We start from the raw sequence: 26126 nt of genomic DNA on the forward strand, positions 1-26126 counted from the left end.
AGAGCTAGGCCAAGTGCCACATCCCCAAGGTCATGAGCCACTAATATGGAACTCAATCAATCAATAAGCATTATTGTGCTCTTATTATGTGCCTGGCACTGTGCTAAGAACTTAGAATAAAAAGAAAAAGTCTTCAATGAGCTTACATTCTAAGACAACTTGGCATATGTACATACATACACGCGAGGGCACGCGCAGACACACACACACACACACACACACACACGATACATACAGAGTCAATATATCATAGCCTAAGCAAGGAAGGCATTACATTTTATGATTCCCAACGCACTCTACCACAGATTAATTTAACAGTCAGAGCAAAGTGTATTCAGAATGCAAGTGATTCCTGATACTGCATCTTCAGAAACAGGATTCAGTTCTTTCTTGACTAATGAACATTAGTCAACTGGGAGATTCAAAGGGAAATCATCCCCCTGATAGCACTAAATTCCCCGCTCACTTCTCCCCCCTGTGATAATAATGGAGCCATATTTCTACCTGACCGAATATTCCGATCAGAGAGCCCCAGACTTCACTGACAGAAACACTGCCGTCTGCAGAAGCAGCAATGATCAGTACGCGGCTCCCATGTGCACACGTCTCCAGAGAACTGATTTGGTCTTCATGAGGTTGAAATGATCTTATGAGAGGTGGAGGCTGGAAAACTTGGTTCTCATTGAAATTAAGGCAATATTCCTGAATGAAATGGGAAAACACACCCAAAACCATCAGCTTTTAGAGAAAATCACCAATAAAAACAATTACACTTGAATCAATTTAATTGAACAAATATTTGAAGAAAAAATAGCCCCTTTCCTCAGGGAGCTTATATTCCACTGGCAGGAAGCATATAACTTGTGCACCAGTGAGTAAGTATGCAATGTATACAAAGTCATCAAGTAATTTCAAGAATAACTGCTAATATCTAGGAGAATCAAGGAAGGCCTTGGTCATGTTTGACAGATTCTGCGTGCTTTTGAGGAAGCTGGGGATTCTGAGAGGTAGGGACAAGGAAGGAGTGCCATCCTAGACATAGGCAATGAGCAAAGGTAGAGAGGAAGACTATGGAAAGTCATGTACATGGGAGAGAGCTACCAGGCTCATTTGACTGCAATGGAGAGAGGCTACGATAAAGACTGGAGTGAAATAAGACTGGCAACGTGGCTGAAAGCTAGATTGTGGAGAAATTTAAATGCTAGGGATTCTGTATTTTAAACCAGAGATGATGGAGCATCAAGGAAGTTTTTGAGTTGGGGGCAGGTGTTGAAGTAGTCAGTTATAACTTTTAAGAATATCAAAGCAGATAGGATCATATCAACCAACAATTCATAAATCTTTGATGACTCCCTATTGTTTCTAGAATAAAAGATAAATGTTTCACTTTTAAAAAAGTACGATGTAAAAACAATAAGTTAATGAGAAGAAAAATTAATGAACAAGATGGAGAGTTAAATAAGGCCATATTGATGTGCATGAAGCTTGTTGGATGGCTTGGTCTGGCGTGATAACTTTTTAGAAAGAGAAAGAAAGCAGCTTAACAGTGAAAACAATTGCTTGCCTGATTTGTTGATTTTGCTATGCTGTTCTTGCTCTTCTGCTTATGGTCATGGCATGAAAAATAATACTGATATTTGGCTATCTGAAGACTGAGTTGGCCATAGCCAGGTTGGAGGGAGAAAGAGACCCAGACAGATACAAAGAGAGAGACAGACAGACAGACAGAGACACAAATAGAACGAAAGAAGCAGAGACAGAGAGAGAAGGAAAGGAAAAGACAGAGACAGAAACAGAGAGAGACAGAGACAGAGAGACGCACAGAGAGGGAATCTAAGAGTTGAAGCTGGATAAGGCAGTGATCACAGTTCAAATTAGGAAGAATCAGATCAGTGCTTGGGGAAAAAAAAGGATGAAGGGTTTGTTGGCCAACTAATGAAAAATATTAGGGAAGATGAAGATGAGCAGATAGTCTTGAAAGTTTTGGAGTCATTTATTTCAAATTGCACTTGGAATTGAGGAAATGAAGAAAAATATACTATTCCCTGACTCATCATTGTTGACTATACAACATTGTAAAAAATGTAAAGTGGAATTAAATTTCCAAGATTGGGATTGGCAACACATCGCTGAACTCCACTGCCAAAATTATTGGCACCCGATGATCACTAAATGGTGGTAGGGCAGAGTAGGAAGAAGTTATTTTGCAGCAAGGTCAAGGGACAGCAAGTGAATATCGGAATTTTTAGAGACATCTATTCTTCCTCTCTTCACGTGTACTTTTGGCCTTTCAAATGAAACATATAAGGTACTTAAAGATGGACGTGTGACAATTCTGCCAGTGCACACCAGTTGTTATTTTTGTTTAATAGAAACTTATTGGGCAAGGTATGCCCATTACCAATGTATCAAAGATATTAGAGGCACATGCAGAAAACTGTATGATCTAACTTTGGGTATAACAATAATTTTCAAAAAAGAGAAAGATTACATTTGCTGTTGTCAGAACTTCATCTATCGAAGTTCACAGGTACTCTTCTATCTCCATAGATGGTCTTTGAGAGCTACTGTGGCCAAAAACAATGCTTCTTCCTCTGGCCAATGCAGTGACAAGACCTTCTGAACTCAGCAAAAACTTGCAATACGTATCCAAGTACATACTCAAAACTTTTTGATGTTGGTAGGACACATCAGAATATGGGCCCCACTAATATGGCCTTCAAGAATGCAATGCCGTCTCTACAGCACTCTATAACATTGGAGAAGGATGCCAATTTATGGCTGTTGCACATAAGACATTTTATTTTTTAAATGATGAATGAATATCTAGAAAAGGAAGCAGGCACCACAAAGAAGCAGCTTGGCTTCCTCCAAAAAACATCATGGCCAAATAATCTAAGATCCCTTTTTTGGCAAGCTTTCTAAATCTGTAGATTAAAGGAATGTGATCAATAAGTTTTACCATGGCTTTTTGAAAAGACTTTGATAAAGTCTTCCTTTGCTATTCTTGTGGGCCTGGGAAATATGTGGGCTAAATTACAATGCACTATGTTGATGCAAAACTTGCCGAAGGTCCAAACCCAAAAAGGAGTCATTGATGACTCAATACCAAGTCAAAAGAAGGTCCCAAGTTGCTATGCTGTTTACCATTTTTTATCACTGATTTGGACAGAGGCATAGACTGCAAACTTATAAAATTTCCAGAAGATGCAAAGATAGATGTCAGATGCAGGATTCAGATAGATCTTGGGACAAAATTAATTTGATGAAATTTAAGAAGGATAAATATACAGTATTATACATGGGTTCAGAGAATCAACTTCACAAGATGGGGCAGGTGTGACTAAAGAGAAGTTTGTATAAATAAGAGATGGGAGCAAAAATGGTCTGCAAGTGCATACAAGTCAGCAGTTAGATAGGGGAGCCAAGAAAATGTGTGCAATATTAGGCTGAATTAAGAAAGAGCACTTCAGAGTAAAGAAAAAGGTGACAATCCTTCCATACTCTGCCCTGGCAAGACTATACCTGGAGTATTGTGTTTAGTGCTTGGCTTCACATTTTAGGAAGGACTTTGATCCACTGGAAACCATCCAAAGGATGAAGTGACCAGGATAAACACAGGCCTTGCACTCAGCCTTATGATAATTGGTTGAAGGAACAGGAGATATTTAGCTTTTAGAAAAGAGGCCTCAAGGGAGACATGAAAGCCAGCATCAATTATTTGAAGGGTCATCACATCACATGGAAGAGAGATTGAAACTATTCTGCTTGGATCCAGAGGAAAAGTTAGGCTTAGTGTAAGGAAAAACTTCCTAACAATCAGAGGTGTCCAAAGAACAGCTAAGTGGTAAAATTGATGGTATGCTGGACCTGGAGCCAGGAGGATCTGAGTCCAGATCAAGAATCAGATATTAGTCATGTGACCCCAGGCAAGTTACTAAACTACTACCTCTTTCAGTAAAAGGGGGATAGACACATCTACCCCCCAGTGTTGTTATAAGGATACAAGACTATTTATAAAGTACTTTGCAAACCTTAAAGCACTACCTAAATGCTATTATTAAAAGTGGAATAGAGGGTGCCCCAAAACCTGGAGGGTCACTGTTATAATGGATTATAGTGGGGATTTTTAATCAGTTATGGGTTAGACTAGGTGAGGGTCTGGGGACCTTCCCAACTTGGAAATTCTGTGGTCAAATTTATTTTTATATTAGAAAAAATATATCTGAGTTCAGTTGCGGTAAATGATCTTTCTCATCTAATCAGATTGGTCATTACTTTTCTTGTAAAGGAAATAGATAGGGCCTGATTCACAAGCATGAACAACCAAAAACAATCAGGGCAAATGAAGAGGAAGTAAGGAGAGACAACACACACCTCTATGTTCCATATTTTCAGGCAGCCATTGGGATCGCCTGTGATAAGGTGCTGATTTGTCTTGTCAATGGTCATGATAATGGGTCCAGCTCCACTGTGGGCCACAAACTGAGCCACAAGTTGCTTCTTAAATATATTCCAGAATCTGACATAACCAGATCCTCCACAGGATACCAAGTTGGCTCCTCCTAAAATGAGTGGGAAATCCATAAATGCTTCAATGTGTACTAGAAATAATGTTAGTAGTTAATGATAACATTTCAAATACTTAGAAAGATCTTGTAGATGTAGGGGCAGCTAGGTGCCACAGGCTATAAAGCACTAGGCCTGGAGTCAGGAAGATTCATCTTCCTGGGTTCAAATCTGGCCTCAGATACTTCCTAGCTGTGTGACCCTGGGCAAGTCACTTAACCCTGTTTGCCTCAATTTTCTCATCTGTAAAATGAGCTAGAAAAGGAATGACAAACTACTACAGAATCGTCACCAAGAAAACCCCAAATAGGGTCACAAAGAGTCAGACATGCCTGAACATCATCTGAAAATGATTATACCATGGTACAAGAGAAGAAAGAAGTTTGGAGTCAAAGCACTTAGGTTCAAATCCTGCCTCTGATTCTACTACCTATGTGACGATGAGAAGACCACTTAACTTCCCTATCATTTAATTTCTTCATCTGTAAAATGATGACATTGAACTTCATGATCTCTGGGGTCCCTCTACAGCTCTAGATCTATGATTCTATGATACTATAGCATTAGGGCCCAGAATGCCAGTAGAAATGGGGAGGGATACATTTATATACCCTCCCTTCCACACGCATTCCCCCAGCACCAGTGGGATTTTTGTGGTCAAGGAAATGGTGATTCAGACATGGAGAAATTGGGGTCCCCAATCGTTGCCCCCAGGTCGTTTGATCTAGACACCAGCTGTGGGCCTCTTCTGGGAGAAGAATATAAAAATGTTTTTTAGGACTCTTGGCAGGGAGCTCCTGAGACCCAGGAAACCTTCTTACTGCCTTCTTTAAACCTTCTTGCCAGAGGCTTTCATCTGCTTTTTTCTTCCTGAACTGCTTTTTAACTACCTCAGGAACTAGTTTTACCTGAGGGTATTTTTATATCTTTTTGTTGAATGGATTGTTTATTTGAATCCTTGAGCTCAAAGTAATCCATTGTCCCAGATGCGACTGAGATTTATAGAAGATAGATCAGGTCCCAGGTCAGCTAAGATTTCAGGGCATCCCAATCAACAGCATTTCTCCATCAGTATAAGGAGTAAAAGACTGAAATAAATTTGCATTGGTTAAATGAACATAGAATCATCTAAGTAACCCATTTTCTGTTCTGTCCATATAAAAGTGAGGAGTTCAAGTGAGAGTTCTAGACATTTTTCCTCCAATCAACTGTCTTTATATAGTCATCAAAACACTGCAATTTTACTCTCACTTAAATAAAAAGCATTTTCCTTGGAAATATCCACTTCATGGCACAGAGAAATAAACATTATTCAACAAGGATTTAGATGCAGATGCACAATTTTAAAGATATAGACTTATCTATATATCAACATGCTTAGAATTCTATTTATGAGCTTGTTTTAAACCTTTCATCCATTTTTCATGAGTGATGAACTCATATTGAAAGTCCTTATGGAATCATTTTTTTTGTTTATGGGCTTAAAATACCCTTTTCATTTTCCAGCCAAAGTGTGCTTTACAGATACGCCTTGCTTAAATTATCCTTCAATGCCAATAATCCTATTATTACATGAAAAATCTGCAGATGGGTTCAAATTAGCTTCACAAATGTGCTGCCGATTCACACTCAGGTCTGCTTAACACAAAAATAATGGAGTGGAGTCACCGCGGCAGAAACATTTGGGAAATATCAACAACATCAGAATGAATTAAAGTTGCGAAAATGGGGGGCCATTTTGGATAATAGTCCCTGCCGTGAATACTAGCGTGATTTGGAAATGAGGGAGTGTTTTTTTTTATCACAATTGTGTCAAGATATTTCAGAATCCAATAGTACATACAAAATTCTACTAGGTGTATCTACATTGACTTTTTTAATGTGTGGAAAATGTTACAGGAAAGCCATATGGATTTCCAGTCTATAAGGTAGAGGGAGGGAAAGTGGACACTGAGAAAGCAAACTGAGCTATGTTTATTTCTTCTAAGTTCTTAAGGGTGGCATTCTGGTCAGCCTCCAAACACTTAAAATAAATAAATAAATAAAAAGCTAGCTCTGCCCCAGAATGTGATACTCAATGTAGATCTGAGTGTGGCAGAGAGTAACTTGACCCCAAGACAAATGAATTCACTTGACAGAGGTCACAGAGGCAGTAAGTAGAAGAGCTGAAATCCAAACGCAGATCTTCTAAATCCAAAATCCAGCCCTCTTACCACTGCTCCATTAACGCTTCCAAACTCTGTGTTGCTTTCCAGCATCTCAGAGTGGATAAAAGCCGTATCTCCACAATGCTAATCCAATTGATGGAAAGGAGAATAAAAATCAATCAACTAATTTTCAATTACATGCCACCCAGATGCCAGATGAACTGATATGCTCCTGTCATCATTTAGTGGTATTAGTGTCAACAGTAGAAGTGAAAGATTTTGATCCCCCCTCTTTCACTCCAAGAAAGACCTTTGCTAAAGTCACCAAACCTAAAGTGGTCATGTAGTACAATAAAAAGCAGATTTGCCATCAGATGACCTGGGTTCAAATCCTAGGTCTGTCACTTACTCCCTAACTACCTATGGGATGTTGGGTAAGTCATTTAACATCCATAGATATCAATTTCCTCTTCTGTGAAATGAGGCATTGGGCCAGATGACCTCTAAGGCCCCATCTTGTTCTAAATATGTGATCTTATGATCTACTGAACACACTATTCAAGGCACAAAGAGAAGGCTACCTGAAACCAAGGCAGAGGACACTCTACCCAGCTGGGATCTTCCTGGGACAGTGAACAAACATTGGACTTCAAGGGTCTGAAGATTAGAGTTTCAATCTTAACTGAGCACCTTACTACCTCAATGACTGGCGTAGACCTCATTTCCTTTTCTGTGAAATGAAGAGTGAGATTGGCTTCCAAGTTCCAATCCAACTTGATATCTATGATCCCAAGATCCTCTGAAATTGTGTTTTTGGTGTCATTTAGGCAAGTCATTTAAGCACTCTGAGCCTCAGTTTCCTCATCTATAAAATGGGGATGTAATTCTTCTAGTATTAACCCCATAAGGTTGAGATATGTGTAATCAGATATGTGTTAAGTTCTTTGCAAATATTAAAATAGTATAGAAATATCAGCTACTACCACTATCAACACTCACATCCTAGTAATGATATTGTGTAGACTCAAGTGAGTTCAAATCTGGCCTCAGACCCTTACTAGCTGTGTGACCCTGGGCAAATCACTTAACCCTGTTTGCCTTAGTTTCCTCATCTGTATAATGAGCTGGGGAAGGAAATGTCAAATCACTTTAGTATCTTTACCAAAAAAATCCCAAAATAAGGTCACAAAGAATTGAACACAATTGAAACAACTGAACAACAAGACTCAACTACCTGCCTAGTCCAGATGCTGAGTTGCTGTTCTTAGTCTCCTGGTCTGGACCCTCTCCCCTGCCCATTTCCCTGTGTTGAGCTCTGTTATACCTAGTCTCCACTTCTGCCTTTCTTTCCTACCTGGCTTGGCCCTTTGGAAGCAGACTTGGACCCGATTACTTGAATTCAGCATCTTGTTTGACCAGCCCTGCTTGCACTCCCCTGCAGCCAGTTTGCAGGGGAGTAACTCCTTAGTAACCTATCAGAGCAAAGGCCTCTGCAGTTGCTACTGCTCCCAACATCCTTGGCAGCCACAACTGCCGAAGAGCCAGAAAAGAAACTTCTCACCACCAAAGAAAGCCCTTAGTAATGTCAAATGGCTCAATGTTAGAAAGAAGGTTCATTACCATCTACCCTCATGTAGTACCCTAAGGATCACTGAGCCTTTCTATTATATGTCCTGAAGCTGAACCCTCTTGTATGTAATGTTCCTCACAATTAAAAAAATAGATAGGCAGTCTGGTAGACAGCTGTATGGTATAATACATAGAGTGCCTGGCCTGGAGTCAAGAAGATTCATCTTCCTAAATTCAAATCTGACCACAGATACTTCCTAGCTGTGTGACTTAACCCTGTTTGCCTCAGTTTCCTCATCTGTAAAATGACCTGAGAGGGAAACGGCAAACCACTCCAGAATCTCTAACAAGAAAACCCCAAATGGGGTCACAAAGAGTGGCACCTGACTGAAAATGACTGAACAACAACAACAAAATCTGGTACAGTGGACTGGACTTGGATTCTGGAAGACCTGGATCCCATCACCACAGCTGGGTATTTCTGGGCTGGTCACTTGACCTCTGAGGACAGTAGGTAACTAAGACAATAAGCTACAGGGAATAGACTGATCTGCATGGATGTGGGAAGTTTCTTCATCTAGGTGTTTCTTAAACCAATGAAATGTCCATACCTATGCCCTGTCTCCAGACACTGTCCCTCCAACCCTCTGACATTCCTTAATCCACAGCCCTCCACCTCTCTCTAAGGTCTAAGTAGGAAGACATCCTCACAAGCAATCTTGCTTTATATTCCCTTTTTCTGACATTCTACCAGAAGTCAAAGGCAGCCAGCAGCATAGAAGACATTTTACCTGTCACTGTAATATTCTTTCTAGCTTCCAGGAAGAAAAGCCTCATAACAGCATGATTTCCCTCGGTGGTGTCAATCTCAGAGGAGTTAACTCCTAGAATGGTCTCCCCTGCAGAGAGAGGAAGGGAGAGCCCCCTTTCAGCCTTAGGATGCTTTTGAGGGGCTGCATCTCCATCTGAAAGAGAGACAGAGTGGATTGGTTTAATGTGAAGGGACATTCACTTTGGAAGCTAATTTCAAACAGCTATAAGAATACATTGGTAGCTCCCATCTTTTCTTCCCTAAACAAAAATCATTGCTGTTTAGAGTTGGAAGGGAGAACAGAGGCTATGACAATGAGCTCATTTCTGAGTCCCCTCCACAATATTCCCAACAAGTGGCTCTTCACCCCAATGGCAAGTACTCTGAGTTCCTTAGTAGCTGTGGATACTTTCTCCATTAATGACAATCTGTGCCTTAGCTGACAGTCTTCCTGAGATGCCACAGGCAAAAAATTCAGGACCCTAAGGCCAATTTGGTAATAAGTCTTACTGAATTCAACTAGAGAGACCTCATGACTATTGACAGAGTGGGCCCATTCTTAAGGCCATTCCAACTTGGTATGTGTTACCAGAATGCGTACTCAGCTGGTATAGCCTCTCAGAATAACAATAACAGAAATCATCATCATCACTCACATTTTATGGTGCTTTTATTATTTTAGAGGTGAGAAAACTAAGGTTGAGAGAGGACAAGTGATTTGCCTAGGGTGTGTCTGAGGCAGGATTTGAACTCAGGTCTTCCTGAACCCAGGGCCCTTGGCTTCCTTCAAAACTCATCAAATACCACCTTCTGAAGGAAGAAGCCTTTTCTCAATCCCCACCACCTCCACCACCTCCACTACTAGGGCTATCTCTCTGAGATTCCCTCCCATATGCTCTGTATAGATGCTGAATTTAGAGTTGTTTCCATATTGCCTCCTACATTAGAATGTGAGCTTCCTGGGAACAGGGCCTGTGCACTCCAGGCCCACTCCAGTCCATCCTCCACTCAGCTGTCAGGCTACACTTCCTAGAGCTCATATCTGACCATATCACCTTCCATTCAGTAAACTCCAGTGGCTCAGATAGAAATATATCAAGTAGAAAATCCTCTGCCTGGCATCCAAAGCCTGTCTGCTCCTACCTTGACCATATCCTCACACTTTACTGTCCTCCATCTAATCTGCCATCGGGTACAATTGGCCTCCTTGCTACCCCTCACACAAGACAGTGCATTTCCTGACTCTGGTTATTTTCTCTGGATGACTCCCATGCCTGGAATGCTCTCACTACTCATCTCCACCTCCCAGCTTCCTTAAAGTCCCAGATAAAATCCCATCTTCTTACAAGATGCCTTTCCCAATAGCCCTGCTTGCCCTCTACGATAATCTCCCATCTAGTTTGCATATACCTTACTTGGCCTCTCCATTAGACTGGGGGCTCTGTCAGCACCTTGAGAACAGGCATTATCTTTTGCCTTTCTTCATATCTCCAGTACTTAACACCGTGCCTGGCACAATGTAGGTGTTTAATAAATGCTTCCGCTAGGTGGCACCATAGTGCATAGAGTGTCTGGCCTGAAGTCTGAAAGCTTTATCTTCCTGAGTTCAAATCTAGCCTCAGACATGTAACACTGGGTGAGTCACCGAAACCTCTATTTGCCTCAGTTTCCTCACCTGTAAAATGGGGGTAATAACAGTACGTATTTTTACAGGGTTGTTATAAGAATTAAATGAGATATTTGTAAAGCACCTAGTGCAATGATTGGCTTTCCTTCCTTCCTATGCATTAGCTTATTTAATCCTTTCTATGAGGTATATGCTATTATTTCTACCTTACAGATGAAAAAATTGAGTCTAGGAGAGGTTAAGTGACTATCCCAGGGTCACACACACAGCTAAGTGTCTGAGGTAGGTTTTAACCTCCTGTCTTCCAACTAAGTAGGTACTTGTAGACTGACTGACTCCATCTACTCAGAGCCCAAGATCACTTACAACTCATGATAAGACATTGAAGAAGGATGCTACATAGTAGGCTTCTAATAAATATGTGTTGGGTTCTTCTAGTGCATTGAGTACCTCCATGGATAGAGATGCCTGTATTTCTCCATCCATAAAATCTACTCACTGTAGCCAAGACCTCTCAAGGATTTTCAAACCACATCCATCATACCTTTGGTAAACCATTCTAAAACTCCCATGTGTTTTATATATCCCTCCCTCAGCCAAAATTCTGCGTTCTTACTGTGGGTTTCTCAGTTGTAAATCAGCAGACATTTCATATAGTGGCCCAGCAAAAAACACCACATGCAGCCGCACCTCTGTGTGCGTGTAAATTCTCCCTGCAGTCTCAGGTGGTCATGGCATGCATGAGTCAGTTACCTCGACATTTCCAGTGAAATTATTCATCATCAATAACAATCCTAAGGAATTTTTAATGAGCATCAGACAGGCTGACTGTCTAAATGCTTAAGATACTAGCAATACTGCATTGTTTGTGACTTGCTCTAGCAGACAAATTTCTGTCTGTAAATAGGAATTACTATTTCCTCATGTTTTCTCCAAGCCACAATGATAGAAAAAAATAGGACTATTTGTTTAAAGTACAATTCAAACAGTTACTGAATTTTAGGGATATGGCTTGCCCAATATTCAGAGCAAATTTTACATGGTTTTCTCCCTCATCTCTTTTCTATGACTCTTTTTGTATATTGAGATTCTACCCAGGCAAAAGTAACTCATAGACCAAAGCTGGATTTCTCTGTGGAATTTTCCACAACCACCTTTGTCCAGGCCCTCAACATATCTCATCTGGACTATTACAACAGTCTCTTAATTCATCCTCATACATCTGATCTCTAGCTTCTCCAATCTCTCTTCCACCCATCTGGCAAGCTAATAATATATATTTTTTAATTTTAAATTTTAAAAATTTTACAATTATTTTCTTATTTTGGGTTCCAAATTCTTTTCCTCTCTCTATCCCCTCCCCTATCCCTTGAGAAGGCAATCAATATGATGCCCATTATACATGTGAAGTTATGCAAAACATATTTCTGTATTAGCCACATTGTAAAAAAAATAGGCAAGAAAAATAAAGTAAAAGAAAATAGGCTTCAATCTGCACTCCAAATTCAGGTCTATCTCTGGAGGTAGATGGCATTTTTCAGCATGAGTCCTTTGGAAATGCCTTGAATCACTGTGCTGATCAGAGTAATCATTGTATGGATTAGAGTATATGCTATTATTCTTTTTTAATTATCAAAACAAATACACAATGAGAAAAGAAAAAATAGATTATAAACTTGAATATTGAAACAAACGCATAATGAGAAAAGAAAAATGGCATGTGCATAGTAGAATGTAAGAGAGGATTCAAAATATATAGCAATAAATTTCCATTTCAAGAAAGGCTACATAATAAGTACTATGAGTTGTGTTGGGAGCTGTCAGTCTTTTCTTTTCTTCCTTGTTAGTTTTCTTTTGTTCTCTGCTGTGCACTTTTTACTTTGTCCTTTTCCCCCCTTCTTCCCTCCACCAGGAAGGCTTCAATTAAGAGAGGAGATATTTACCTATAGATATAGATATATGGATATACATATACTTATATACTCCTGCATACATACATACATACATAGACATATACTTTCCCTAACAAATTCTGCTTCTGATCTTGGTTTTTGTGTTTACGTGAATCTTTTATTTTCTATCCCTCCTAATTCCTCTACTTTACTTCTCCCCTCTATCTTGCCCTTCTATTACTTAGCCTACACCCCCACCAAGGATCCCTCCCTTATCCTCTCATTCCTTTAAATCTACATAACCTTCTATACCCTGCTTTAATCTATTCCCCCACCCTCCCTTCTAAAGATCCCTCCTTTATTCTCCCAAGGATCCCTTCCTTGTCCTCCCATTCCTGCTAATCTAAACACCCTTCAATACCCCCCTTAACCTATTCTCTCACCCTCCCCTCTAGAGATCCCTCCTTTATCCTCTCCCCCTTCCCTATCCCCTTAGTATTTTATTTATACTGTTCTTCTTAAAGCACAGACCTGATCACATTTGTTCCCTACTCCAGAAACTTCAGCAGCTCTCTATTGCTTTTCATTTAAATGTAAATTGTAAGCCCTTCAGAATCTGGCTCAAGCCTGTATTTCCAGGCTGATCATTCAACCTTTTTCCTAGTGAACTCTATGCCCAAGCCAAACTGGAACTCAAATATGACTCTCCATCTCTCACTTCCATGACTTTGCACAAGCTTTCCCCCATAACTGTAATGCCTTCCCTCCCCATCTCCTCCTCTTTGAATCCTTAGCTGCCTTCAAGACTCAATTCAAGTGCTGCCTTGATCAAGACAAAAGAGCTTTCCTGACCATTATTAATGGTTTACCCAACCATGGCTTCTGTGTTTGATACATATCCTGTGCTTATTTGTCTTTGTGTCTAGCACATCTCTCAAATAGATCGCAAGCTCCTTGAAGGCAGGGACTGTTTCACTTGTGATTTGTATCACTAGTACCTATAAATGCTTGCTGACTGATTGAACAGAGATTGAGTAGAAAGGATAAATCCAGTTTTCCTGTGCTGTTCAGGTATATATCAACAGGAGTAGGAAGACCTGTTTAAGTAATGATGACTGTCCATCCCCAAGCTCCTGCCACCTTGTATCTGTCACCATAAGAGCAGAGCACATTGACATAAATGTTCATCTAAGAAGTTTATACAAATATTGTTAGTTATTGTTCTTGGCAATCTTTCTCTAGTCTAATTTTCCAGAAATGTCACATTACTCCCCTCTCTGAGAAGCAGTGTGGGAATGTGGACAAAGAGCTGGTGCTGGGCCCAGGAAGAGGCCGGTAGGCTGCACCAAAGTCTTGCCTCTGACACATATGGGCTGGGTGACCACAACCAAGTGTCCCAGTGTCCCAGGAACATCTCTAAGAGAAAGAACTTGATATCAGTTGCTGATCTGCATTGTCAGAGAGCATTTCCTCCCTAAATGTTCCCTATACTAAAGAAATCACAATTCTGGCAAAAACCCAAACTAACCAACCAAACAATACCCCACCTCTTCAGATGGCAGATAAACTGGCCTACTTACTATTCCCTCAATTCCACATTCCATCTCTGGCCTCTGGACCTTTGCATAAACTGTGCCCTATGCCAAGAACGCACTTCACTTTCGCCTATACCTCTTAGACTCCTTAGCTTTCTTCAAAGCTCATCTCAGGTCCAGCTCTCTCTATTTCCTTGAAATATTTTGTACATATATCTTTCTATATGCATCCTTTCTCTAAAACAAAAATATAAGTTACTTGAAAGCAGGCACCATTTTTTTCTTTTGAATTCATATCCTTAGCACCCAGTATAATCCTGGAATGGAATCAAAGCAAAGAGAAGGGAAGCATCCAAGACGGGAATCCTGTTTCCCATGTATTATTTGTGTGACCTCAGGGACCTCATATCATTTCTCTGGGGTTGAGTTTCCTCTTCTGTAAAATAAACAGACTGAACTAGATGACCCCCAAGATGTCTTCCAACTATAAATACTTGCTCCTGTGACCATTATACCTGAATCCTGAGGGCCTAACACTGAGAGAATTCAAAGGAGAGGATTACGGCTCAGAAAAGGCTTTCCAATTATTTTTGTCATTAATGAAGTCCCTTGGACACACCTTCATAAGGTATAAGAACCTAGGAAGTTATATTCAAGTCCCAGGTGGGTTAGAAGTAGTAGGAGATAGCAGAGAGGACCCTGGACTTGGAGCTAGGAAGACTAGTTCAAACTTCATCTCAGACAATTATTATCTTTGAGGCTATGGGCAAGTCAATGCCTCAGTTACCTGATCTATAAAATTAGGGGACTGGACTCAAGAGCCTCCAAGGTCCCTCCCAGCTCCCAATGTATGATGCAATGAGTGTAGGCCATTTTCATTCCCTCTCCCCAACCTTTATCCCTGCCCCCTGTTAAAAGATGTGAAAATAACACTCTCCTTGATTTTGCTAAGTAACTCAAGACTTTTCTAGAGTTCATAGGTTTGTAGCTCTAGACCTAGGAGGGACCCAGAGGTCATCTAGTACAGCCCCAACTGAAGTTTACAAATGAGGAAACCTAAGACTGGGCAAAGTAAATGACTAGTGCCCAAAGTCAAAAGGGCATTAAGCAGATGAGTGAAGTTTCAAATTGAGGTTCTCGGCCTCCAAATCCAGTGCTCTGCCATGGTGCTATGGTAAGACCTTGACCTTTCAATAAATCATTCCAATGAACCCGAATGGCCACATCTTTGGAGACTTTGCAGTGATAGTTCAGAAAGCCCTAAGTGTCTGACTCCTCTCAATAGACAATTTCCTAAGCAGATCAGAAGAAAGTACATTTGATGACTGATCCTTTTTCAGGGCCACATTGAGGTGACTCAGAAAGGTGTCATTGAGATACACTGAAACACTGGTTTTAAAAGAAAAAGCACATTAATTATCCAAAAAATATGAGGCAGTGGAGAAACTTGTCTGAAACTAATTCAAAATGGGAAAGGTAATTGTCAAGCCATTTAGCTCCATCAGAAAAGTGTATCTTAGGCTCCATTAAACTATCATAAAATATAACTCAATCCCATCCTTCTAACACAAAATAAAATAAAAATAAAAATCAACCTCCAAGTGACATACATAATATCTAGCAGAAACCAGAGAGGATGATCAAGAGAAGTTCCAGTTTTCACACAAAGGCTTCAAAGACTCTCAAGCCTTCATGTGAAGCAATTTGGGGAAGTTTAACGGCCAAAAGGAATTCTAATGAAAGCAAAAAAAGGAGTGTCTGTCCCCTGAAAACACTGAGGTGGCAAAAGACAAAGCAGAAGCATGTCTTAGAGAATTAGCTGACCCAGAGAAACCTCCAGGTCTTCTTTTATCACTTTGACAAGACAAAGCTGTAAACAACCCCTTGCAATAAAGGTCGATAATGTATAATTTAGCAGTGATCATGCTGCACAAAGTCTATACAGAGATCAAGTAAACTCAATGGGGTTTGCCTAGGACTCAAGCTGCAAAATGGTTACTCACCCCACTGGGAATGGAGACGTCGTTGGTAATATGGGTGCAGGATATGGTGAGCATTTTCTGTGCTGTTATTCCACATGAGAATTTCTCCATCATAACTCCCTATGGTGGATAGGATAAAGAGCATAAATCATCAAAAGACTAGATTAGCTAGAAAATCTCAATGGAAGGGTAAACATGGGTATTTTATCAGTAATGGGACATTAGCTTCTCTTTTGGGGAAGGGGGAAGAAATATTGGGAGTCCACAAGGTGAAAAAGAATACAATTGAATCCTCTCTCCCTAGTTCTTTCTTTTTGTTGCCTTCGCTTCCTCATTCTTTTTCCTTCTCTTATTTCATCCCTTCCATTCTTTGCTACTCTCATGCCTCCTTTATTGTCCTCACCTTTCCAAATACACCCTTATACATACACATATGTAAGTGGATAAATACATACAAATTTCTTTCCCAATACTGCTAAAAGAAGTACAACATTAATCTCTATGGTAAGAATGATTCAGACCCACCAGGCCTAAAAAGAAGGATGATATCTCATTTAAAAGTGAGACTCATACCCTGAACCATCTGATCTTTATTGGGTCTTGTGTAAAAGTAGAAGATGGAAGTTTGATTTGCATCAATCATATTCCAGTGTCTCCAGAGACAACACGGCCTACTCAATAGCAAGCAAGCCCTTAGAATCAAAATCTGCCTTGACTGTGTAACCTCAGTCAGGTTCATTTTAACTTTCAGGGCCCCCAGACAATTCTTGAAGATGGTAAGGTGCAGATGAGCTGTGATCTGATTGATGGAAGGATTCTCCCTACTAGGGAACAGAGTTCTCCACATGGAAGAGATAAGAGGTTCAGACTAAGAGTCTCTAATTACATTGTAGAGTTGGCCCTTTAACACCTACAACACCCAAGAAGCAATTAAATTCTTTTAGAATCAACTTTGTTTTTTGTCTTCAGTTTCTGGAGAAACTTCTCTTCTACCTTAAAGATCTATTTTCTCTCTGGTACTAATTCAATCTACCCATCTCCCTTGGCTTTGAGAGTTTGGGACAGTCATATTTTACCTCATTTTGTTGCTAGTTTGTTCTTTACTTGTGTTTTTTAGGTTTTTTTTTATTCAGTCTGCTGAAATATAGAATCATTGGTAACTTTTTATGGGCATTTGTCCTCACAACTGAAATTTCTTTGGCAAGAAATGATGTAACGATTGGACTACATGAGTATTTCATCTTAAAGCAAACCCACCTACCTTTCCAAAAGCTCCAATTTGCTCACATGTTATGGGACAAAAGGTACAGCCAGAATCTCCTGAGTCTGGGCCAGACTTTTTTATATAATGACAGTACTCTGAGTACTGGCCTCTAAATGAGGAAATGGCAACCTTGGCAAAATTACCAGCCAAGGAGCCTTTATAATGTAAAATGGTAGGATGGAGAGAATACTATCTTCAGAGTCAAAGGGCCTGAGTTCAAATCCTTTCTCTGAAACTTAATGCCTGTGTGATGTTGGGCAAGCTACTAAGTCCATTTTCTCATCTATGAAATGAAAGTCTTGAACTAGACTGATTCAAAAGTCCCTTTTAGCTCTATATCTATGGACCTAGGGTGATATCACTTTACCTCTTGAGGCCTCAGTTTCCTCATCTGTAAAGTAAGGGACTAGATAACCTCTAAAGTCCTTTAATAATTTTATGATCCTATTAAGGAGAAGAAGAAGAAAGTAGGAGGAAGCACAAGAGGGAAAGTCTGGAAATAGCAAGAACATAAAATATGTTCTTTTTTTCACAGAAGAGATATTCATTTTGCAATGAATACATTCTGAATTTTTTGAGAGAGAGAAAGAATTTAAACTTTCAGCATGGGTTGGCAAATTAATGTTCCCTGACCTGTAACTAGAGTCTGTGGAGGTAAAAAAGCAGCACATAAGATGTCTTCTCGATGCTGCACCCCTCCTTTCCATTCTTCAGGCTGAACCAAAAAGGGAGCAAAGTCGTGAAGTCGGAAGACAGTAATTGCCCTAGGGAAAGAGATTAAGAATTTATCCACATCCAACAGTGACACCCGAGGTAGAAGGGACAGCTCATCACCTGTGGGGTGTAATTCAAGGGCTGACAAAAAACTGTCAGTGGAAAAATTAAATTCACCAAATATTTATTCACTCCATACCGCTTGGTGGGATCACCTTGCTAAACACTGAGAGTGGTACAAATCTTCGATGAGAAGCTGTCTCTAACTTTTAATTTTGTTTGAATTGAGTAGTCATTGGGCAGGCTAGGGAAGTCGATGGACTCTCTCTCTCTCTCTCTCTGTCTCTCTCTGTCTGTCTCTCTCTCTCTGAATCATGTTTTAAAATAATTGAAGGAAATTCTGTTTCATGGATTAGAAAATAAAAATATTTTTTCATCTAAGCTCACAAACCCCAGGAACCTCAGGTTAAGAATCTCACATCTAGCAGTCATGTTACAGAGGGACAGACAATTATAATATGAAGTAAAGGCATTATAGGGATGGAAAACAAACCGTGTTGTGAAGACTAAGGGAGAAAGAAGTTTTTTAAAGACAAAGAAGATCAAGAAAATTTTCATGCAGGTAGCATTTGAGTTGGACATTGAGGGATGGGTAGGAATTGAACAAGTAATAAATAAGCAAAGATGGTGACAGAGACACTCCAGACATAGGGAAGAATGCAAGCAAAGAAATGGAGGTAGGAAAACACAGGATATGTTTGAAGGAGATCCAATTAAGGCAGAGTATAGAGTGCATGGAGGGAGTAATAAGATAAGCCTAAAAAAGCTAGAATGGCATCAAACTGTGGAAAATCTTAAATGCTAGGCAAAGGAGTATGAATTTTACCTGGTAGGCAATAGGGAGCCACTACATACTTTAAAACAAAGGAGTCCCATGTCTGGATTGATGAAGTTATCCATAGACATAACTTCAGTGGTTATTAAAATTTGTGAGGGCTGACAATTTCAAAATTTGTCCTGTGACAAAATTGGTTGTGAATCTCTACAAATCTAGCAAGTCTAGTCCTTGGATGACATCATCAGTTTGTATTAGAAATCTTTCAATCTTGGTATGATAGTTCAGAGCTTATATTGTGCTAGCATAGCCTTCAAGACGCCCAGGTCACCTTCTTTCCACTGTGAGACATCTGAACAGAAGTTTAGTGGAGGAAAGAAAGGAAGTATACTCTTAAAATTAACTGAGGAGAGGCAGTTGGAAGAGGTGTTTGTTGGGGTCGTGGAAATAACAGATTACTTATCAATAGTCCTGAATATCTCAGCATGAATTAGTCTATTACATGAGAAAACAAGTCACAAAACAAGACTCTGAGGAAATATTGCACAAGACGGGTGTGCTTTGATTGGGCAGTAACCACGAGGGGGAGTGGTGAAGGGAATCTCTGGCTCGTAGGGGACTTCTGAGTGTTGGGACAGAGGTTGGAGTGGGACTCTACATTGGGGGACAAGGAATCATCTTTCCTTCTAAATGTCCGTTTTTGCTTTCAAGAGTCCCACCATTGTTCCAGTCACCCAGGCTTGCTAGTGAGATGTCATCCTAATCTATCTCAGCCTCCATATCCCATCTACTGCCAAAAGCTGTCAATTTTACCTTCATAACATTTCTCAGATATGTCCCTATCTATCCATCTGACTCCTACAGTCCTTAATCACCTCATTCCTAGACTATTACAACTGCCTGCTGCTTGGTCTCCCCTGACTCATCTTTCCCACTCTAGTTCATCTTCCACTCAGCAGTCAAATTACTCACCCTAAAGCACAAATCTGGCCCTGTCACCAACACCCCCATTCAAGAAACTCCAGTAGCTCCCTATCACATCCAGCAGCAAATATAAAACCCTTTGTTTTGGATTCAAACCCTTCACAAACTTCTAAATTTCCAATATTCTCATGCCTTTCTCCCCATCACATACTCTGCAATCCAGCGATACTGTTGTTCCTTGAGCAAGTCTCTTGCTCTCTAGATTCCAGGTATTTTCGCTGGAAATTTCCCATTCCTAGAATATTCTCCCTCCTCATCTCTGCTACCTCCTGGCTTCCCTAACTTCCTTCAAGTCCAAGCTAAAATCTCACCTTCCATGAGAAGCCCGCCCTGATCCTCCTTAATACTAGCACCTTCCCTCTGGTGATCATCTTATTTATCCCAGACATATCTTGTTTGTAGGCAGCTGGTGTTGGACGTAGAGTCAGGAACTGAACTCAAAGGAGCCTCAGATGCTTACCAGGTGTGTAACCCTGAAAGAGTCACTTAACTTATGTCTGCCTCAGTTTCCTCATCTTCAAAATAGTAATAGCTAGTATTTATATAGTGCTTTAAAGATTGCAAAGCACTTTATAAATATATCATTTGATCCTCACAACAACCCTGGGAGGTTGACTATTATTAAGTACTATTATTTTCATTTTGCAGATGAAGAAACCAAGGCTCAGAGAGGTTAAGTGACTTGCCTAGGGTCACAAAGCTAATAAATGTCTGAGATCAGATTTTAATTGAGGACTCCTAGATTCCAGGTACAGTGAGCTCTATCCACTTTGCTGCCTAGCTGCCCAAACAGGATAATGAAGATAAAATATGGTGATATACATAAAGCACTTTTCAAAACCCCCATGTAAATAAGTGCTAGCTATTTGTAATTGTAATGAGTTAATTACCTCATATTTTCTTATCTATGTTCTTGTTGTATTCCCCCAGTACACGTAATCTGCCTGAGGGAAGGGATTGCTTTGCATTTTGTCTTTGTATCCCCAATGTCTGGTCCCATGAGCTGTCTATATTTTTTTGTTCTTCAGTTGTTTTTCAGTCATGTTCAACTCTTCATGACTCATTTGAGGTTTTCTTGGCAGAAATACTGGAGTAGTTTTCCATTTTCTTTTCCAGCTCACTTTACAGAAACTGGGGCAAACAGGATTAAGTGACTTGCCCAGGGTCACACAGCTAGTATCTAGGGCCAGATTTGACCTCACCAATATGAGTGTACCTTACTTTGGGTCTGGCACTCTATTCACCCCACCAGCTGGTCGACCCACTTAAAATTTTTCATTGAATTAAATTAAATAGCTAAAATTTTGTTGGAGATATTCCCTTTAGAATCATTTTATTAGCCCTCCTTCTTACCTGATCTCTCTTTCCAAAAGCCAGTGCTGAATTTGCCCACTTGCTGAAATGCTGATTATTAACCTAGAATATTCAAAATGGTCCTCCCCTCCCCCAAATCTGCAAAGATCTTTGCAGACTACCAAAAATGTGCAAAGTATCCCTTCTGATATTTGACCTTGGGTGTCAAAATACTGAGAAATTAATTAGCTGTCATCTTTTCCCTTAATACCCAATCCGAAAACCTTCCCCAAGAAATGACAGTTATCTTGAAATAGCCTAAAAATCCATATAATACTTTCTGTTTTAAAATAGCACTTTTAAAGTACATTGCTTCACCCACAATGCAGAGCTATGCCTACAGAGTTAGTGGAAACACAGAGTGAGACAATTATCTGGATAATTCAGAGGAAAGTGTACCCAAGGAGAAAACAATCTAAAGCCTCCTTTTCCAAGGTTCCAAGGGACTTGGTCTTTGTCCTGGTGGGCTCTCTAGTGAATGCCCTCACTACATAACCATTCCAAACTGCATTTTATATTTGTACTTCCTGGGAGGTTCTTCATACTGTCAAACCCTCCTCTCCCCACTTTGTGACAATGATCCATCTTCTCAATAATTCTGAATTTAAGTGACTGGATCCCTTCAACTGAAAGCCAAATAAGTTTCTTGTGAAAGGGGGAAAAAAGCTACCCTGACTATATAGTCTGTCTAGGAAAACATGCTCCCTGCTAACAGTGCTCAGGAAGAAATTGTCATTAAAGAAATTCAGCACAGGTGATATTTCAGGGGGCGATTCTTCACTTCATGCTAGGCATTGGAGGTGAAAAGATGACACTAAGAATAGTTCCTGCCCTCCAGGATCTTACATACTATTGAAGGACACAATATCAGACAAGTAAAATCTGGATTATTTAAACAGGGAAAGAGAACATTAGTAATTGGAGAGGAGGGAGAGAGTCAAGATTCAATATGTGCTGGGTCTAGGTACAATGATCTGTCTGTCAGTACCATGATTCTTCCATTCCTTCTTGTTTATTTTTATTTTGTTAAAGTTTGGTGCTGAAGAGAAAAGATGCAAGAAGAAGAAAGCTACATCTAGTTCTTTTCAGAAAAAAGAAAAAGAAATGTTAAAGTTGTTCTTGATGCAAACTCCTTGAACACAGGGCTGTTTTTGTTTTCTTCATTATTGTTGCTTAGATTGGTACCCCAGGCCTAGCATAGTACCTTGCACTTAGTAGGCACTATTTAATAAATGACTGTCATATTCTTTTGGATTCTTTTGAATTGTATTGGATTAGACTGAAACTAATAACTAATATTAGGTTTGGGAGTTGACTTATCTATGAATTTCAAGTATTCTTGCTTCTTTATGCTCCCTTCTGCAAATATCCTAGAATTGGCAATAACCATGAAAAATATTAGGGAATACTTATTGTAACTAAAAAGTAAAGCCACTGGAGTTAGGGAGAATTATGGTTCCATAATGAGATGACTGTGAAGAAGCTTATATTCTGTGATGGTTAGGTTTTCTGCCTGAGGCCCTATGAAATCCTCAAACTCAGGTTACTTTCAAAAATTGACTTCCAAATTTAATCTACAAAGCTTTATTGAGCACCTACTGTGAGCAAGGAGCCATGCCAGCTGTAAATCAAGAGTGATTAGTTGGGTTTGGCTACACATTTCATGAAGGTCTCAGGTACTTTTGCCTTTTATTTAGCATTTTATTTATGTATATCTTTAGTATTTTATTTATGAATTTTAAAACTGCCACAGAGATGGGATTAAATCTACATGACTAGAAAAGAACCCCAGGAGGGAAATAAAGAAAGACAAGAGACATAGAGATTGAGGCCATTTATCCAGACATATAATAGTGGCTGATATGTACAGCATAGAGCATTTCAAGGTTTGCATAGTGTTCCTGTATATATATTAACTCATTTCCTCTTTTTTATAACCTTGGAGGAGGGTAGGTATTTCTTGGTTTTTATAGCTAAGGAAATAACATTCAGAGACTTTAAATGATTTGACCATGGTCACACCAAGGAGATTAGATGAAAGTATTCAAGAATGTGTATTTCATTCAGTCAGGAAGTATTCGTTAAGCTCTCAGACCCCATGTGAGGCCCTGAGCATACAAGGCAAAAATGAAACAGTTCCTGGCCTCATGGAGCTTAGGGTCTAGTAAGGGAAGGCATTTAACAGATAAAGAGAGATACCAAACAGATAATCTCGGGGTGGAGGGAAAGCATGAGCAGCTGGGAGAATCAGGAAAACCTTCATGTAGATTCTAAAAAAGATTCTCATAGATTCAGAAGTTCTTAACCTGTTGTTGTTTATTGTTTGTTGTTGTTTCGTCGCTGCTGCTGTTTTTACATTTTGATAACTGTATTTCAACATCATTTGTTTCCTTTACAATCCTATGTATTTTATTTGTACATTTAAGCATATTATTTTGAGGAGGGGTCCACAGGATTCACTAGACTGCCAAAGAGGTCAGGACACAAAAACAGTGTTATACAGAAGGTAGCCTTTGGGCTGAGCTTTGAAGGGCCTTGTTGATTCTAAGACATAGAAGTGAGGGAGGAATATTCCCTAGTAATGAGAGATGGCCAGTGTCATGTATGAGAAATGACAAGCAGGCCAGTTAAGTTGGGCCCTAGTGGAAGTGAAGGGAAGTACCGTATAATGAAGTTCAAAGGATAAGTTAGGGTCTGGTTGTGAACAGCTTTTGACACGAACCAGCAGACTTTATATTTTGAGCTAGTAGCATTAGGGAGGGACAGCTAGTTGGTGTAGTGGAGAGAGTGCCTGGCCTGGAGTCAGGAGAACCTGAGTTCAAATCCAGCATCAGACACTTACTAGTTGTGTGACCCTCAGCAAGTCACCTCACCCTGTTTGCCTCAGTTTCTTCATCTGTAAAATGAGCTGGAGAAGAAAATGGCAAGCCACTCCAGTATCTCTGCCAAGAAAACCCCAAATGGGGTCACAAATTCTAGAACATAACCACTCAACTAAATAACAAGGACATTAGGAAGCCACTGGAGTTCATTGAATAAAGGACTAATATGTGACATCTGTGCTTTATGGAAATCACGTGGGCAGCTATATGAGAGACTTGAGGGAGGGAGTCCAACTAGGAGGTTACACGATAGCCCAGAGGAGAGGTGACGGGAGTCTGAATCAGAGTGATATGGATGATAGAGATGCATTGGCTGGGCTGATTAATTCTGCTGGCTGATTGTTCATCAATCTATTTGTCTTTCTGTATTTCTATCCAGTCAGAAATGTGCTTTAGGAGGGCTCAATTGGCAGTTAGGAAGATCTTGGTTCATGTATCTGAGAAATTTAGTAGTTATATAACCCTGGGCAAACCATGACCGCCTGAGCCTCAGCTCCTCAGCTACAAAATTAAGGGGTTGGACCAAATGAACCCAAAAGTCCCTTCCAGCTTTAAAGCTGTGACCCTAGTTCTGGACTGGGAGCTTGGCCCTGGACATACCCTAGGAGGCAGATTGTGGTTCCCTCACTTAGCATATTTCCTTTTCAATAACAAGAGGTACTTTTTGAATTGTTCAGAGAACCATCATGCTAGTTTCTCTTGTTACAGACATTAATGTCCTTGGGGAACAAGTCATCCTTGCCTTCAACCTTCACCATAGTGCATGTGCTTTACAATCAGGAACATTTAGGATACATCTTTAAGTCTAAAACAACCAACATTTTTAGTCTGTGTCTACACAGGAACACAAACTGGTCCCAGAGTTTTAATAGAATTGCCCAGCCAATCTAATCAAATGATCCCTACTAATTGTTAGCTGTTAGTTAGTGACTCCTTAGTGACCAATGGACAGAAAGATTAAACTCACTTGTACATGTTGACACAACTTCATGGACTAACAGTAATAAATGCAGCAGCTTCCCTTGGGTTTGGGAGGAGGTTGTTATAGCTTAATTGCTGTCTTCAGGTTCCTTTTCTCAAATCCTTAAGCTTTTCAGGACAGTGATCTGAATTGTTTATGCCACCCTAGAACATTTGTAGCTCATAAATGACATCAGCAATCCTGCTTCCCCTTTCCCAAACAGAGCTGATGATGTCTCTTTGTAGTCCCTCTTCTAAATTCTTCCAATCAAAGAGATTCAGTCTTAGATATTATAAAATATGTTCCAATTCAATGCCTCTTTCTCAGGAAATTTTAATAAACATTATTATGGACAATTTATTGATCCTTTCACCATAGCTGAAAGGAACACACTCTCATGGTGGGTTGTGCTGCTTTTTCCAATTATGACTAATAGGTCAGTAGTAATGACAGATTTGTCAGCTCTGATTTCTTCTCAGATTGATTAAGCATCTTCATTTGTTTCAGCCAAAAACATGCCCTCCCACCCCCCAACCCCAGTGTTCCTTTAGAGGACCTCAACTAGGAAGAGGAATTCTCCTATTCTTATTCCAACATTCTCAAAGCTTCCTTCCAAAGTCTTTTTCAGTTCAATTCAAACCAATTCATCAAACATCTACTACATACCTATTGCATATCAGTTATTCTTCTAGACTCTGGGGATAAAAAGTTAAAGTAAATCGTCTCTGCCTTCAAGGGGTCTACAGTCTCCTGAGGGAAAGCATGTGCACAGATAAGCAGATATGAAATATATTCAAAGGAAATAATAAGGAAGGTTGGGACTGGGGTGTACTGGAAAGGCCTTGTATAGAAAGTTTTATTTGAGCTAAGCCTTAAAGGGAGTCTTCCAAGATGCAGAAATCAGGAAGGATCGCATCTCCAGCATGGGGAACAGCATATGCAAATGAATAGCAGTGGGAGACAATGCTAGACACATGAGTATATGATAGCTAACCACCCAA

At 39.9% G+C, this 26126-nt stretch overlaps 1 protein-coding gene across 1 annotated transcript in view; it reads right to left on the reverse strand.

The window, feature by feature from the left end:
• Window positions 1-26126, reverse strand: part of WDR49 (WD repeat domain 49) — a 180397-nt gene that overhangs the window by 41419 nt on the left and 112852 nt on the right. Inside the window, exons 10-14 of the mRNA XM_036755673.1 lie at window positions 18030-18160; window positions 16154-16252; window positions 9077-9244; window positions 4378-4565; window positions 505-702 (exon numbers count right to left, since the gene is read on the reverse strand). Coding sequence (XP_036611568.1) covers window positions 505-702; window positions 4378-4565; window positions 9077-9244; window positions 16154-16252; window positions 18030-18160 — 784 coding nt within the window. The remainder of the gene's footprint in view (window positions 1-504; window positions 703-4377; window positions 4566-9076; window positions 9245-16153; window positions 16253-18029; window positions 18161-26126) is intronic.

This window comes from Trichosurus vulpecula, chromosome 4 (genome assembly GCF_011100635.1).
Source record: "Trichosurus vulpecula isolate mTriVul1 chromosome 4, mTriVul1.pri, whole genome shotgun sequence".
Classification (NCBI taxonomy): domain Eukaryota; kingdom Metazoa; phylum Chordata; class Mammalia; order Diprotodontia; family Phalangeridae; genus Trichosurus; species Trichosurus vulpecula.